Here is a 17989-nt window from a genome sequence, read left to right as displayed (position 1 = left end):
TTTTAATTTGTGCTAGGATAAACAAACTGCATTTTGAATAAAAATAAAGCTCTCATTCCTTTCCTCTTGAATTACAATTTTGTTTTCTGTTTATGAGTCTTTGTTTTGCTTGTCTGTTCCTATTCATTGCCCATTTGTATGAGTGTGACATTTTCCTTACCTGTTTTATGAATTCTTTTATATTAGGACTATTAAATTTTTTAATTAAGTTTATTGCAAGCATTTTCTGTTTTAAATATTTTGAATAAAACCGGGTAAATATGCACTTTCTGCTATTGCTTTTTTTTAAGTAAAATACTACAATAGATACTAATTTAAAATTTTTCTCAGATGACCCTGGCAGGGTCGCTTGGTTGGAGCATCATCCTGTACACCAAAAAGGTTGCAGGTTCTTTCCCTGGTTGGGGCACATGCTGGAGGCAGCCGATCGATGTTTCTTTCTCTCCCTCTCCCCTCTCTTTCTAAAAATAAATAAAAACATTATCTGAGGATTAAAAAAAAAAAAATAAAAAAAAAATATATATATATATATATATATATATATATATATATAAATTTTTTCTCTGCTGATTTGAATTTCTAAGTTTTGACAAAATTTTCCAAAGTTATTTACTACAGGTGATTACATTGGAAAATATAAAAAGCTGTATTAAATCATAGTTCTATAAAAAATAGTTTCCCCACAGATATTGACAAAGGTGTCAGTATTTTCTCCTTTTAGTTCAGTGGGCAGTGCTCAGTAGTGGGGTACTGACTGGGGCTGTTTTAAGTGCCACTGGGATAACTACAGTCCTGCTTATTTTTCTCTTTCAGCATTCCATCATTCCAAGAGGATCTCTTTCTCTGAAAGTATTGGCAGAATTGCCCATTATTGTTGTTTTAATGTATCAGGTATGTATATTGTTACTAGTTTCTTGGGTTTTTGGCTTCTTGTTTTATGATAAAGTTCACATCTAATAATCTGTGGTGAATAGATGTGTATGATACATACATGCTAACGCCTGTAGTTTCTTTGGTATGCCAAATTATTTTACTATGCAGGAAGTGTAAAAGCATGAAAATCTGATGTGTTTGCTTTTAGCTCTACAAACTGAATATCCACAATGTTGTTGCTGAATTTGTGCCCCTGATCATGAATACTATTGCAATTCAAGTATCTGCACAAGCCAGGTGAGAATTCTTTGGACAATGACAAAGCTGACTGTCACAGGGCTTTAATTTCAAGTAAAAATATACTTGCTGTAATTATTTGTAAGATATAAAATTTTTAAGTGACAAAATTTTGGACAAATTATATTTTTTACTTTTTTTTTTTTAATGTATTTTTATTGATTTTTTACAGAGAGGAAGGGAGAGAGATAGAGAGCTAGAAACGTCGACAAGAGAGAAACATCGACCAGCTGCCTCTTGCACACCCCCTACCGGGGATATGCCCACAACCAACGTACGTGCCCTTGCCCGGAATCGAACCTGGGACCTTTCAGTCCGCAGACTGACGCTCTACCGCTGAGCCAAACCGGTTTTGGCTATTTTTTACTTCTTGAACTTGTATTTCAATGATGATAGTAATAATTATTTTACTCCTTATTTAGAAAGATTAGCTAAAGTTATTAAACCTTAGTTTTGGTGGTGTTTCATAAATTTAGAACTATTATTAGGAATTATACTATAGAGTACTATCTGTGGGATCTCTAAACCTTTCTACCCTTTTTTTTAAATTTTTTTAAATTTTTAAATTTTTAAATTTTTTTAAAATATATTTTATTGATTTTGTACAGAGAGGAAGGGAGAGAGATAGAGAGTTAGAAACATCGATGAGAGAGAGTCATCGATCAGTTGCCTCTCGCACACCCCCTACTGGGGATATGCCCGCAACCAAGGTACATGCCCTTGACTGGAATCGAACCTGGGTCCCTTCGGTCCCCAAGCCGACGCTCTATCCATTGAGCTAAACCGGTCCCGGCAAACCTTTCTACCCTTAAGCCTTTCTTTGTTCTTGCTGTTCTTTTCAGCATGAGTGCCAGAATGTTCTTTATTCCCTGCCCATCACTCTAGGTCACATGTGTCAAACACAAGGCCCGCGGGCCAAATCCGTCCCGCCAGGCCTTGCAGTGTGGCCCGCACCGCGCTGTCATCACTGCACTCTGCTGCCTTTCCATCACAATGACAGTTTATGACTGTTCAGTAAACCATTCGGCCCTCGATTTAGGCTGGATTTTAGATTTTGGCCCCTTCTCTGATTGAGTTCGACACCCCTACTCTAGGTGAACCATATTCATTCTCTCAGTGAGAACTTTTTCTTAAACTTTAGACATGTCCTCTTAAGACCTTTAACACTCACTTTCTTTTGGCCTATTTGGCTCTGAGTCATTTAAGGGCAGGATCTGAGGGTGAATGAGTGTTAACATCCTCTGTGGCCCTAGCATTGGCTCTTATTGAGCAAATCGATAGCCTAACACTGTCTGTTGGATGAGTGAGTGGCTTTGTGGGATACACATTGTAACTGCGATGGAATGGCTTAGAGAACTGCTTGCTTTATGCCTCTAAACTCTTTATATTATTTGGAAATGCATAACAGTAAAGAGTATAGCTTGCTGCTCTGTTGTTCTGATCTGTGCAGAAATCAGACTTTTGGGCTCAGGAATTATTATAGACTTTTAATTAATATTAATGTCACCTAAAGAGTTAAGAGCTAATATTATAAATTTTATTTATTTCTCATCCAGGCAACATAAGCTTTACAACAAGGAGTTGTATGCCGATTTCATTGCTGCTCAGATTAAAACATTGTCATTTTTAGCTTATATCATCAGAATTTACCAGGTAAGTTCATTTGCTTTAAAAAATATTTTTACTGATTTCAGAGAGGAAGGGAAAGAGAGACAGAAACATTAGTGATGTGAAAGAATGATTGATCAGCTAACTCCTGCAGGTCCCCACTGAGGATCGAGCCTGCACCCTTGGACATGTGCCCTGACCAGGAATTGAACCATGACCTCCTGGGGCATAGGTGGATGCTCAACCACTGAGCCATGCCAGCCGGGCATGATTTTTTTTAGTTAGGTTTTCTGAGCTATAATTTACATATAATAAAGTTCACCTTTTATAAGTATACAATTCTATTAATTGACAAATGCATATAGTTGATAACCACCAAGACATCAAAATATAGAATGTTCCCATCACCCCCTCAAAATTTTCTTTGTACATTTGTAGTTCACTTCCTCCTCCCACTTTCAGGATCTATCAAGCACTGAAAATGGGGCTTTTTGTTTTAAAAATTTTAGTTACGTACCCCTTGATATTTTGGTCAGCTTGAGTCACTATGGTGAGTTGCCTTGCCAAAACACCTCAAAAAGAGATTGTGATTAGAACTTATTCTGAGTTGATTAAATATGTTTTTGGTGTCATTCAGAACTTACATTAATGGGATGACATGTTTGTTTACTTTTTAAATTTCAATATTTCTTCTTCCTCAATATAGCATATATTCTCTCTTGAAAGTTGGGAAGACACAGAAAAGTACAAAAAAAGATTTCTACAATCCCTTTATGTAAAATAAACTGCTATTTATGTTTCTAACCATCCTTCTAGTATTTCAGTATGCACACACAACTATTAATAATACTTGTTTATTAGATCTGTTATTTCCTGTGGGTCCTTTGAGCCAAGTTTAGTTTTACTGAATTAAAAAAAAAAAGTTTATAAATTTTCTATTTTTCTTTTGTTTAAAAATGTATTATATTGATTTTTTTACAGAGAGGAAGGGAGAGGGATAGAGAGTTAGAAACATTGATAAGAGAGAAATATTGATCTGCTGCCTCCTGCACACCCCATACTGGGGATGTGCCGGCAGCCAAGGAATATGCCCTTGACCGGAATGGAACCGGGGCCCTTCACTCTGAAGGCCGATGCTCCATCCACTGAGCCAAACCGGCTAGGGCAATTTTGGGTTTTTCTTATCCACCAGTCAATGTAATTGTGTTGTTTTCCTCTTACTTTTACAGGAGTTGGTAACTAAGTACTCTCAGCAAATGGTAAAAGGAATGTTACAGTTACTTTCAAATTGCCCAGCAGAGACTGCACACCTCAGAAAGGAGCTTCTGATTGCTGCAAAGCACATCCTCACGACAGAGCTAAGAAACCGTATGTCTTTTGTCTGGAATTCTGACATGAGTGCTGTCCACATCTTTGGGGGTGGAACTCTGCTGACATGCCATTGTTCTTTTTACATTAAGAGTTTGTTACGGGAACTTACATAGGAGGTCTGTCTTGGGCAGCAGAAGGCGACATGGATATCCTTCTCCTGATATTTCCTTGTTGTGGGAGTCTTTAGCTCAAGCCAATGCTTACATATTTTAGGTTCAACTTGTCCTTTTCTTATTGCTGTCTTGAGTTTATTCTTACCCCTTCTTTCTCTGTCTCTTTCCCTCCCTCTCCCCCCCTTTCTCTCTCTCTTCCTCCCTCTTCCTCTGAGCCTGCCTCCAGGTCCTCTCTTTATCTTGTCAACAATCTCATAATGAATGTGATGATAACCTCAGCATTGCTTACTTAAGTTCCGAGTCTTCCTTGGTACTTTTTTGCTTTTCAACTGCATATTTTTATAAATTGCAAATAACCATTTGCTCTCAGACTTTACAATATGAGAAGGAAACAGTGATTTCTTTCTCCATGCGTGAAATAATGATTGGTTCTGTTTCAGTGCACAAGACCGATACTTGCTTTTTGCTAATCTGATAATTATACTTTTTCTATCAATTATTGAATTTAATTTTTAAATACATTTTACATTTAAATTATTAGGTTGAAGTTACATCCTAATTGTTTTGTTATGATAGTCACTTCCCCCAATACTTTTTTCAATATTAAATGCTTTATATGCTTGTAAATTAGAGCAGGGGTAAAACTGAGTTTGGGCTTCCTTATATATTTTTTAAGCATGAAAAGAAGGGTACAGTTTGAGTGTTTACACTGGAATTAACACAGTAAAGCTCAGATATTTTTGTGTTATTAAAATACAAATTATAGTGTGCCTCTTGTATGTAGATATCGCTGAATGGAAGATAGACTTAAACATTATTTTGAAATGTAACACATAGAAAAGTGCACCAAAAATAATGTATGATTTCACCAGAAGTGTAAGCATCACCCAGGTTGAGAACTTGAGCATTGCAAGTCCTCATAGCCCACTCCCCTTTAGAGCTGACTGCCATTGGGACTTGTCTGGTTACTGGCAGCTTCCTTTTCTTTTTACCTTTCCTATGTGTTCATCTCTGAATATCAAAATAGAAGAATTTTATTTTTTATTTACTTTTATTTTAAAAATAAAAACATTTTGATTTTGAGAAAGAGAGAGAGAGGGAGAGAGGGAGGGAGGGAGGGAGGGAGGGAGGGAGGGAGGAAGAGAGAGAGAGAGAGAGAGAGAGAGAGAGAGAGGGAAAGAAAGATATATCAATGTGAGAGGAACATTGATTGGTTGCCTCCTGTATACACCCACGCTAGGTTCAAAGCTGCCACCTGGGTATGTGCCCTGGGTATGAACCAGTGACCTTTTGGTGCATAGGATGGTGCTCAACCAGCTTAACCATTCCAGCCAGGGCAAAATAGAAGAATTTTAAAAGAAACATTTTAAATCTACTAAAGTTACTAGATTGTGCCTTGGGAACCATTCTCACAGTAACTTATGATATTCCTGCCATTTAAGTAAAAGGGTTTTGGAGGTGCATCTGGGGAGTTTTGTAGCAAAGTTGTTGAAGTGCTGATGGATTGAAAACTCCTCATGCTTTCTGTCACGCACAGCCAGGCTCTCTGAGTCGCACGGCGAGGTTTCAGTCTCATGGAACCTGCTCCACAAAGATCAGTGGGTTTCCAAGATGCTACTCTCCAGGGATTGAACACATTAGCCTTGTTGAATTCAGCTTTTAGGATACTTTATCTTAAAGCCCTTAGTAGCTCCTGGAATTAAATAGGTAATAGCATCACATCTCAAAAAGAGATTTTATTAGAAGAAACATTGAAAGAATCTTGTTAAATATTAACCACATTATTATAAAATGAAAAAAATGTATGTACATAGTTAAATTTTACACATCCACCAACACTTTCACATGGCCTTAAATTTTTGGCATCTCAGATGATAACAAAGGTAACACATTTGCTCTAATTCTGAAGAGCAGTAGTTTTAGAAAACCTGATGGTTTAACAAAGTTACCCATTTCCCCAGAGATTCTGGTTCTTGGTCATGAGGGGGATCTGGAAACAAATGCTGTATGACTTAATTTTTATTCCTTTTTCTTAAACTCATCCCCTAGCCGGCCCTCCAGCATGAGACGTCTATGCCCTTTGCACCTTTCCCTCTTGCCTCCTACCTCTTGGCCACTTCACTGAGTACCGTCCAGCGACGTTCGCTCTGACCTGGGCGGGACGCCCTGTGCTGCCGTGCTTTGTTATTAACAGGTCGTGCACTGTGTCTCCCAATGTACATATTTCGTTTAGCTTTGACTCTCAGCCGTTTGCTGGTAGAGAATGTACTTTATTATTATTATTAATTTATTTATTTATTTATTTTTTACAGTGATTCCCCCCACCCTAAAAATGTACTTTTTTTTTCTCTTCTTATTGAACTGGCCATAATGTCAGGTTTGCAGGGGAGAGGGAGAAGGGTGGTGATGGTTCTCTCTGCAAGCCTGGAGGAACAGAGGAGCCCCATCTAGTTCGTTTCATCCAGGGAGTTGGGACCCCCTAACCCCATTTCTTTGAGAACACGAAAACTTCCCAGATCTTTGTCATTTATTATTTCTCCACGATGACTAACCACAAATGTTTAAGAAGGGCGACTCCAGGGGCATTTAGAAATTACTGCCCCTTCTCAGGCAGGTTTCAGTTGATGGTGGCAGCTTTTAAGGACAAAGGAATGTGCCTCCAGTGAAGTGTTGGGGGCGAAGTCTCTACGGGGGGATATGAAGGTCGTGTTCTCAGTCTACTATTCTGACACTGAATGCGGTTCTGACAGCAGATGGCTCATGCAGCTCAGTAAAACCAGTGTGACTAAAACACAATGTGCGTGCTTTCCTCTTCACCCTTTTAAAAATCTGCATTGCTAATGACTACAGGTTGGCTACAATGAAAGTACTGTTATATAATGTGTAATTGGTTTAGTTGGTGATGTATGCAATGGGTATTTGTGTTCTAGAGTTCATTCCTTGCATGGACAAGCTGTTTGATGAATCCATACTCATTGGTTCAGGATATACTGCTCGAGAGACTCTCAGGTATGAAATTAAACCCACGGTATCAGCTGATGAGATGCGAGGGTTGGTGATTCCTGGCACTTTATGCTACGAGTGTTTCAACGAACACTGGCTGTTGGGCCCTCACTGTCATTGAATTTAGAATTGCAGGAATTTTTAAATGCCTTCAGTTGCTTTTTGTGTTTTAGCTTAAAGGGAAAAATCAGAGTAGTCATTTAGATTTTAACGTAGGTATAACTTTATCTGACTAGCATTCTTTTTTTAAATGTATTTTTTATTTTTGCTTCCTATATAATAAATGAATCTTTTCACTGAAATGAGTATTTTATAACCTACCAAGAAGAAAGAAGGGAAGAAAGCTTTTTGGTCCTGCACAAGGAGCTCAAGTAACACAAATAATATTTTGATGTATTTCCTTCTAGTTTTTATTTTATGCATTTTATAAGTCAAATGTAGTTATGATCATGCTTATTCTTTCTCAAGGAGAAAATGAACATTTAGTCATATTTAAAATTTAAAATTAATCAACATTAGTAATTTTTTGGCTTTAATAAGGGAGGTGTGATGCATCTTTTGAAAATCATGCTTTCCATATGATGCAGACTATTCACTGTTTCTATATAAAAGTTACAAAATAGTAAGACATTCTTCATAACTTGGGGTTGAACCTGCCTGTTGTTGGACGTTAGATCATGTCACTGCTGCTGGAAACCCTCCAGTGGCTTTCCCTTGCCATTAGACAAAGACAAAATCCAAACTCTTTAAAAAAATTAAAAAAAAAATATTTCAGAGAGGAAGGGGGCGGGAGTGAGAGGTAGAAACATCAGTGATGAGAGAGAATCATTGATTGGCTGTCTCCTGCACACTCCACACTGGGGGTTGAGCCCACAACGTGGGCATGTGCCCCAGCCAGAAATCAAACTGTGACCTCATGGTTCACAGGTCCACTCTCAGCCCCTGAGGCATGCTGGCTGGGCAAAACCCAGGCTATTGACTGTGGCATGCAAATCCCGAGGGATTTGGCTCTTCCCTCCCCACTCAAACTCCGTAGACATACTGGCCTCTCAGCTCCTTGGCTGTTCTAGGCAGTTCCCATTCAGGGCTTTGTCTTCCCTGTTTCCTCCATTTGGAAATGTCCTTAGCTTTTTGCCCTAAGCCTGCTTTTTGCCCTTAAGGTCTCAGTGTCAATGTCACCTCAAAGGGTCTTTGTTGGGCATCTTATCTTAGAGTGGTTTTCCCACCTGTCTTTCTTACAGTGCTCTTTTCACATCTCCCAAGCACTAGTCATTTTATACACTTTATTTCTTTACTTGTATATTTCCCTTCCTGAAAGTAAGCTTCCTGAGGACAGGGTTCTATTTATTTTGGTCACTGTGGTATCCCTGGTATCTAGCCCAATATCTGGCAGGTGTCCAATTGTTTAGTGAGTGAAAGCACTTTATAATCCAGACATTTGTACCTCTATAAAAAGGCCCCTATACCGGGTAGGTTTACAGTTCTTATGGAAAGTAATACAATAATTAATAAATCATAATACAAAATAAACTGTTTTACATACTTGCAACTATAAACCTATTTTTGCCCTGCCCTGTATATAAGGTATTAATTGATACATACTATTTTATCTTTGAGCAACAAAATCCATTCATTGCATGATTGAGCTCTTGTTAATTCTGTGTGCTAGTGTTAGTATGACATTCATGAACTTGGAAAGTAAAGATAGAAGCACCAAGATGAGAGTGTCAGTTGTGTAGCTGGGGAAACTGGAACGCTGTAGAGTGTGCTGTCCCAGTTGTGGTGTTCCTGGGCAGGTAGTGGAAGGAAGGGTGGCTTGCAGATGTTGTCCTGTGGGGATGTTGAGATGCACTAACAGAGGTCTCTTTCCACAGGCCCCTCGCCTACAGCACTCTGGCTGACCTCGTGCACCACGTTCGTCAACATCTGCCCCTCAGTGACCTCTCCCTCGCCGTCCAGCTCTTTGCCAAGAACATTGATGACGAGTCCTTGCCCAGCAGCATCCAGACCATGTCCTGCAAGCTCCTGCTGAACCTGGTGGACTGCATTCGCTCCAAGAGCGAACAGGAGAGCGGCAATGGGAGAGACGTTCTGATGCGGATGCTGGAGGTACCAGCTCCCCAGATAGGTCCCCATGCTCTTTAATCCCACTTGCTGCTGAACTTGTACCAGTGCTTAACTGGCAAGTTTATGGAGCTGCCACATTGCCAAGAGTAACCATAGGCATTTGATTTCTTTGGTTTAAATCCCTGCTCCCCCATTAACTAGTCAAGTGTTTGTGAGTGGGATGCTGAACTTCTAACCAGGGATGCTCACTGTCTGTTGCACAGGATTGTTATGAGAGACAATAAAATAATACATGAGGCCTCTTAGTACAGTACCTGGCAAGGGTCCTGAGACACCATATAGCAAAGTGCTCAGGTAGCTGTGAGCATCTCTGGCGAGGTGCCCAATTGGGGATGTGGGTGAGGGGTAAAGTGTGATGCCTGCGCCAGTGGGCAGTTGCATGGACCATGGAGCAGTCTTGGTCCTGCCTGTCTGGCCAGTCACCCGCTGTCCTGAGTGGGTTCTTCACAGGTGCAGTGGAGATACTGATACATCGATAGTTACGGAAGAGGAAAGATCGCACACTCCCTTTTTTTATACAAAGCAGAATGATTTCAGCAGATGGTTTCAGAGAGAGTTTCTTATCCTGTCTTCTGATAGGGTTGTTGGCCATTTTAAAAGTAATGATTTTTGTCTTACCTCTCCACCTTCTCATCCTGTTAGGTTTTTGTTCTCAAATTCCACACCATTGCTCGGTACCAGCTCTCTGCCATTTTTAAGAAGTGCAAGCCTCAGTCAGAACTTGGAGCCGTGGAAGCAGCTCTGCCGGGGGTGCCCGCTGCCCCCACAGCTCCGGGCCCTGCCCCATCCCCAGCCCCCGTTCCCACCCCAGCCCCAGTCCCACCCCCTCCGCCTCCCCCTGCCACCCCTGTGACCCCAGCCCCTATGCCTGCCTTTGAGAAGCAAGGAGAAAAGGACAAGGAGGACAAGCAGACATTTCAAGTTACAGATTGCCGAAGTTTGGTGAAAACCTTGGTCTGTGGTGTCAAGACAATCACGTGGGGCATAACGTCCTGTAAAGCGCCTGGTGGTAACTATGCTCTTGAATTATTTAGATGAACAGTGTTTTACAGGGTGGGGTTTTTCACATTGACTTATTATACTCTCTCTTTTCCAGAAGCTCAGTTCATTCCTAACAAGCAGTTACAGCCCAAAGAAACTCAGATTTACATAAAACTTGTGAAATATGCGATGCAGGCTTTAGATATTTATCAGGTAAGGCAGTGCCCTTAAGCCAGGCTATTGAGTATGGAAATTACCCCTTAGAATTAGATATGTTAGTGATGGAACAAATCTTGAGAGTTCTGTTATTTTTGGATGGTCTACATTAGGGGTGTCGAACTCAATCAGAGAAGGGGCCAAAATCTAAAATCCAGCCTAAATCGCGGGCCGAATGGTTTACTGAACAGTCATAAACTGTCATTGTGATGGAAACGCAGCGGAGTGCAGTGATGACAGCGAGGTGCGGGCCACATTGCAAGGCCTGGCGGGACGGATTTGGCCCGCGGGCCTTGTGTTTGACACATGTGGTCTACAGTATTTTTACACCCAAGTTGCTTTTGTTCTGTAGCACAGCATTGTGTTTATGGTGAGAATTCTTATTTATAAGTGTCCATGGGTGTATTTTGGGGGGAGGAGGTGTAAATGGAATGTAATAGAAATAAGATTTAAGTTTATTAAATTTCCTTTTTGGAACTCCTAAGAAAATTGTGGTGTTTTTTTTTTTTGTTTTTTTTTTAATGACTTTAAAAAAAATACTTTTTATTGATTTTTTACAGAGAGGAAGAGAGAAGGATAGAGAGTTTGAAACATAGATGAGAGAGAGACATCGATCAGCTGCCTCCTGCACACCTCCTAGTGGGGATGTGCCTGCAACCAAGGTACATACCCTTTACCCTTGACCGGAATCGAACCTGGGACTCTTCAGTCCTCGGGCCGACGCTCTATCCACTGAGCCAAACTGGTTTCGGCTTAAATGACTTTCTAGTCCTGGCTGGGTTGGAGCGTTGTCCATACACTTAAAAAGGTTGTGGGTCCCCAGTTGGGGGCATGTATGGGAGGCAACTGATCAATGTTTCTGTCTCCCTCTCCCTCTTCTTCCTCTCTGTCTTTAAAAATAAATAAAAACATCCTCTGGTGAAGGTTAAAAAATTATTTTCTAGAATTAAACTAAGAATAGAGAATTTGAAAGATTTCAGAGGGTATCTAATTCAAATGCTCTTTTAAGTATGCAGCTGATCTGATTAGGTGAATGGAATATATTCAGAGATGTTTGATTTTAATGCCCATGGTTTGTTTTTTTTCTATGCTAGGTTCAGATAGCAGGAAATGGACAAACATACATTCGAGTAGCAAACTGCCAGACTGTTAGAATGAAGGAAGAGAAGGAGGTGTTGGAACACTTTGCTGGTGTGTTCACAATGATGAATCCCTTAACATTTAAAGAAATATTTCAAACTACAGTCCCTTATATGGTGGAAAGAATCTCAAAGAATTATGCTCTTCAGGTATAAAACTCCTTTCTTATTTTCTTTCAACATACATGAATTCTTGGTACTCTGTTTATTTGGAGGGTTTTCTAAATACTATGTGTAAGAAGGTGCTTTTAGAGCAAAATTTAGAGAAATATAAAATCCCCCCAATAAAAAAAATCTGAAGATGCTTTGGACCAGTTTTCATTAGTAGAAATTCAATATGTGTTAGATGTAGGTTCTTGGTGTTTGATAGTAAGGATAGAATAACAGATTAAGTACTTGAACTGTTCCACTCAAAGCTCAGTAAATCTGTTTCATTTTTTTCTTTTGGTGAGTAATTAATTTCTTGGGGTGTCTGATTTTATGTTTTTGGAGTATATTTCTCTTAAAACTGCTTTGGGGAAGGAGTTATTTTTTGTTACCCTTTTTTCTTATTTGATAGATTGTTGCCAATTCCTTCTTGGCAAATCCTACTACCTCTGCTCTGTTTGCTACAATTCTGGTGGAGTATCTCCTGGATCGCCTGCCAGAAATGGGCTCCAACGTGGAGCTCTCCAACCTGTACCTCAAGCTGTTTAAACTGGTCTTTGGCTCAGTCTCCCTCTTTGCAGCTGAAAATGAACAAATGCTAAAGGTAAAGCTATTTAGATTCAACTGGTACTTTGTCTTAGGGTTTGTTATTGCTTAAGTCTTGTTTTCACTTTTGAACAAAAACCATAATGGCTCTTTTTATATTTGTAAAGTGCCCTTTGAGTTAAAATATTTGCAACAAATAAGGGCCTAGTATGGAAAACATTCCATTTATTTCTAAGCAGAGCTTAATTTATCTGGTGATTTAAAATGAAAATTTCACAACTCCTATGGTAGGCAGTGGGTTATCATTAACATGCTACCGTTAGTTTTCTTTTTTAATTTCAGTTTCTTTTTCTGGTTTACACAAGTAAAATTAGAAGCTCATATCCTTATTTTAAAAATTAAGTGATGCAAAACATTATAGAAGGGAAAATGTCTTCACTTACCTCTCAAATCTGATGAAATGTATCAGCCATTTTCCACTTTAACTTTGTTCTGTGTTCATATTTTCTGTGGCAATACATAAACATTCCTGAATGGGAATGTTTATTTTATTTTATTTTTTTAAATATTTTTTATTGATTTTTTTACAGAGAGAAAGAGAGAGGGACAGAGAGTTAGAAACATCGATGAGACAGAATCATCGATGAGCTGCCTCTCGCACACCCCCTTACTGGGGATGTGCTCGCCGCCAAGGTACATGCTCTTGACCGGAATCAAATCTGGGACCTTTCAGTCTGCAGGCTGACGCTCTATCCACTGAGCCAAACCGGTTTCGGCATGAATGGAATGTTTAGATCAAGAATTCGAACCATTTGTGTTCCTTAATTTAGATAAACTTGGAGGAATGTATCTCCAACATGTTTATAGAGGACTAATCTTATATAATTTGATCCTATCAATTGTTTGAATCTAGAAAAGGGGTAGAAACAAACTGGTGGTTAAGTCACCCTTTAAAAGTGGCAGATAACATAACAAAAACCTTGTAAACATTCACTTCCATTTCGGGCAAAATTTTAATTCTATATAGAAAGTTGAATGTTATCACCATTGAGTCTGAAAAGACATGGGGAAAATTTGAAGCTGTAAATAAGATCCTTTTTTTTTTTTTCTAGAGCAAAAGTACAGATAGTGATAAAAAGTCGAAGTAATCTGTACTTTTATGTGATGGTTTTCTTAGTCTTTTTCAGTTACATAGTAATCTGTTAACAACCTTAACATTACTTTTCTGTTATGGAAGAAAAATACTTGATTAAAAAAAGTACTTAATTGTAATGTGTCCAAATAACTTTGTATGGTCAAATAATTCAGTTTTTGCTGACATTAGATATAACTATACAGAATGACCACAGAACAAAACCTAATGGGGGGATAAAAAGACTAAGGGGAAGATGTTTAAGAAAAATTTTGAAATCACAAATTCATAAAACTTTTTGTCTAGAGAACACTTATTCTGTAAAATAAATATGCCATATACAGTAACAAGTTTGGGATTGATTTAGTGATTATACCAATAGTTTACAGTTCACAGTTCATTTTAAATATACCTGCAAGAAAGGATCATGTTAAATTTAACCTGTCATATGTCAAAACTAGGATTTGAAGTACACAATAAAAAACCCAATCTGGCTTAAAATGTTAACTAGCCGAGACTGGTTTAGCTCAATGGATAGAGTGTTGGCTTGGGGACTGACGGGACCCGGGTTCGATTCTGGTATAGGGCATGTACCTTAGTTGCGGGCATATCCCCAGTAGGGGGTGTGCAAGAGGCAACTGATCGATGACTCTCTCTCATCGATGTTTCTAACTATCTCTCTCCCTTCCTCTCTGTACAAAATCAATAAAATATATTAAAAAAAAATAAAATGTTAACTAAAGATATTGTAAGCTAATAAAGTGCTTTTTTATTAAAGAAATACCCATTTTTTCGATCAAGTCTTCCAAAACCTTATCATAAATGTCTTGAGGCTCTTCCAAACTTTACATATTTGATTGATAGGCAAGTTTAGTTCCTTTAGATTCCTTGTTGCATTTAGAGTGTCATAGGAAACAGGCTCCTTTCATCTTGTTGGATTATTTAGTCTTATACATGAGTGACTATATTCATGAGAACTGCAGCGCTGACAGATAGGAACCTATTAAACGCTGCTTTCACACCCAAACTGGTGGAAACCAACATATATTTTAAGAGTAATTAATTTGAGTCGAATAAAAGTTGGCAACTTCTTGTTTTGTTTTTCAACAAATTTATAAGAATGACCTTCCGTTCCATCTGATTGCAATGAATGTGTAGCACAGTTCTTGAGGATGTGGATGCGCCTCATTTAGAGCCTAATAACCTGCCTTTTCTCTATCCTGCAGCCCCACCTGCACAAGATTGTGAACAGCTCCATGGAGCTTGCACAGACTGCCAAAGAGCCCTACAACTACTTCCTGCTGCTTCGGGCCCTGTTCCGCTCTATTGGGGGTGGCAGCCATGATCTCCTGTATCAGGAATTTTTGCCTCTTCTTCCAAACCTCTTGCAAGGTGAGCAATGATTTTGGTTGACTTTTAGCCTTGTGTGTGTGGTTGGTCTGGCTGCCCTTGGCTGCTGGGGTTCATCCTCTGTACCCATTGAAGGTCATGGTGAGGAGATAATGTATGTCCCCCACAAAGAGAGAGGGCGAGGGAGAGAGAATGAGAATGAAGCCCTTCAGTCCCCATGTTCACTCTCTTTAAAGTCAGTGGGACTTTGAAAGGTGCGCCCCCCTCCCCATTCAGTTCTGGTCTCTTCCTCTACACTCAGAGTTGAATGAGAGTTGGAAGGTTTTAGTTTCCTCAGTTAGGACTTGGTTGTATTTTTATAGCATTTGGTAAGCAAGTTTAGAAAGTTTCTTGTGGTTTTGTAACATGAATCCCTAGTTTTGAAAGAGAATCAGAATAAGAAGGGAAAATGAGTTATAAAGCTGATTTATAAGTTTATATTTTTATTTAGTTGCTAATTTACACAACCAGAATTCAGTAATCTATATGTATAATATAAAAGGTTAAGTGATCATCTGACTGGCTGGTAGGTATGAAGCACACTGACCACCAGGGGGCAGACAAAGAGGATTGTGGATGCAGTTAAGAATAGGGTTAGTTAATTAATACAGTAGTTTATAAGGTATAATAAGTCTTCCTATCATCACGTTGATGTATATAATAAAAGTGTACCAGTTATTTTGTACAGTTAACTTTGGCCTATGTCTGGATGGTAACTTCACCTCTGACTGTCACACACCATTATTAGGTCTGAACATGCTGCAGAGCGGCCTGCATAAGCAGCACATGAAGGATCTGTTCGTGGAGCTGTGTCTCACGGTGCCTGTACGGCTGAGCTCTCTGTTGCCATATTTGCCCATGTTAATGGATCCCTTAGTGTCTGCTCTCAATGGCTCTCAGACGTTGGTCAGCCAAGGCCTGAGGACTCTGGAGTTGTGTGTGGACAACCTACAGCCCGATTTCCTGTATGACCACATTCAGCCAGTACGAGCAGAGCTCATGCAGGTAAGTCTGGTTTTCCTAAGTGTCAGCAGAGGGCGGTAGGTGCTCATGTTAGTTCTTACAGAAGATTTAGGCCATCCGGTAGCAACAGGCCTCTGTTGAGCTCTCCATGCTCTGTGGTGGACTGTCTGCAGGATGAAGTGAAGTTTTCAACTTACTTTGTGCACCTTCTGGCTTATGACAATATGTAAAGAAATACTGTAAGTATTGAGCGACTATTTGTTTTGCAGTACTGCCCTTTTTTTGGAGGCTTTTACAGGTGTCATGTTCATTTACAATAGTTGGTGACTTACAAAGGCAGGTGTTATGGTCACTGTTGCTACCAGGAGATCCTTTCTTTTCTTCTTCTTTTTTTTTTTTTTTTTTTAATATATTTTATTGATTTTTTTACAGAGAGAAAGGGAGAGAGAGAGAGAGCTAGAAACATCGATTAGAGAGAAACATCGACCAGCTGCCTCCTGCACCAACCCCCCTCCCCCCCACCGGGGATGTGCCCACAACCAATGTACATGCCCCTGACCGGAATTGAACCTGGGACCTTTCAGTCCGCAAACCGACACTCCACCACTGAGCCAAACCGGTTTCGACGAGATCCTTTCTTTATTCACAAAAGATCTTGAGCTACACAGTACAGAGATGCAGATTATTAAGGGGGGAAAGCATAGCTGTCTGCAATCATTTTATATGTATACTAAAGCCCTGATGCACGCAATTCGTGCACTTTGGGGGTTCCCTCAGCCAGGCCTGTGCTCTCTCGTAGTCCAGGAGCCCTTGGGGGATGTGTGACTGTCGGCTTAGGCCTGCTCTCCTGCCATGGAGGCAGGAAAGGCTCCCGCCACTGCTATTGCGTTTGCCAGCTATGAGTCCGGCTTCTGGCTGAGCACACTGACCACCTCCTGCATTGAGCGTCTGCCCCCTGGTGGTAGGTGCATGTCATAGCAACCCATCATTCTGCCATTTGGTCAATTTACATATTAGCCTTTTATTATATAGAATATTTTTAACAGTTTTAAAATTTTTTAATGTAACTGGTTTGTTTTTAGAGGGGGGGGGGAGAGAGAGAGAGAGAGAGAGAGAGAGGAGAGAGAAAGAGAGAAACATCAATTAGTTTCCTTCTACATGTGCCCTGACCAGGGATCAAACCCCAAATTTGGATATGTACCCTGATCAGGAATGAACCCACAACCTTTTGGTGTACGGTTGACATGCCAGCCAATTGAGCCACACTGGTCAGGCAACATTTTGTATTTTTTGTTCATTAGAGTTCATATGTCAGATGCCAGGTTTTTCCTTCATGTCTTGCTGCTGTTATTTATTTTTAATGTGGTTGCTAATTGTTAGAGGTTTACGCTTCCTGTTATTTGCTCATGTGCCCCATTAGCATAGAGTATTTGACCCCACACTGGGATCAGAATTCTGATTATATGATGGGGCCTCAGTAACCCTAAAGGACAGAAGTCTTTGGCAGAATAGATTGGAGATGGCAGCTTGGAAGAACTGACTCAAGCGTGGGCAAGCACCATGTGGGAGAGGAGGCAGGGAGGGGTTCTCTAGCCTTTGCCATTCTGTGAGGCAGACAGCCTTAGGGAGAGACAGGGTCCAGCCTGCTTTTGGAGGCTCAGAAACTTGTCAAGTGGGATAAGCTGTCCACTTGTCAAGTGGGATAAGCTGTCTCACTTTAGCTCCATCATCCAGCTAAGTCGACATGAGCATTGGAGATCAGAAGCACAGAAACACTCATTTCCACTGCCTACTCCACCTGGGGGGTAAAGCCAAGGTACTTATTAAGATAAGTGAGTATTAGGTGGGCAGGTAGAAGGGATAGAGGAGAAGGGACCAGACAACACCTCTCAGCAGTCCTTACGGAGAAACCTCGTTGGAGCTACAGGTACATAAGAGATATTGGAATTTTGCTTTAGAGGAAAGTACCAAGATTTTTTGTTGATTGTTGCTTGACACTAATATTGGGCATTGTTTCAGAAGATGATTTAAGAAATAGACTTTAATAACGAGCTATGATAATTTTCAAGATATGATAATTTAGC

The 17989-nt window shown here is 39.9% G+C and overlaps 1 protein-coding gene across 16 annotated transcripts in view; it reads left to right on the top strand.

Moving 5' to 3' along the window:
* LOC118710749 (transformation/transcription domain associated protein) overlaps window positions 1-17989 on the top strand; it is a 101729-nt gene that overhangs the window by 11099 nt on the left and 72641 nt on the right. For 14 of the 16 annotated variants that reach the window (XM_036423411.2, XM_045576762.1, XM_036423410.2 and 11 more), the window contains exons 9-20: window positions 814-891; window positions 1082-1170; window positions 2727-2823; window positions 4008-4146; window positions 7193-7271; window positions 9140-9374; window positions 10035-10401; window positions 10489-10586; window positions 11684-11878; window positions 12288-12479; window positions 14780-14945; window positions 15691-15947. In XM_036423411.2, the coding sequence (XP_036279304.1) occupies window positions 814-891; window positions 1082-1170; window positions 2727-2823; window positions 4008-4146; window positions 7193-7271; window positions 9140-9374; window positions 10035-10401; window positions 10489-10586; window positions 11684-11878; window positions 12288-12479; window positions 14780-14945; window positions 15691-15947 (1992 nt within the window). The remainder of the gene's footprint in view (window positions 1-813; window positions 892-1081; window positions 1171-2726; window positions 2824-4007; window positions 4147-7192; window positions 7272-9139; window positions 9375-10034; window positions 10402-10488; window positions 10587-11683; window positions 11879-12287; window positions 12480-14779; window positions 14946-15690; window positions 15948-17989) is intronic. The other 2 variants (XM_036423408.2, XM_036423401.2) reach the window with 1 other exon arrangement.

Source organism: Pipistrellus kuhlii, unplaced genomic scaffold (assembly GCF_014108245.1).
Source record: "Pipistrellus kuhlii isolate mPipKuh1 unplaced genomic scaffold, mPipKuh1.p scaffold_m20_p_8, whole genome shotgun sequence".
In the NCBI taxonomy this organism is placed as follows: Eukaryota; Metazoa; Chordata; class Mammalia; order Chiroptera; family Vespertilionidae; genus Pipistrellus; species Pipistrellus kuhlii.
This window is presented reverse-complemented; position numbering and strand designations above follow the sequence as displayed.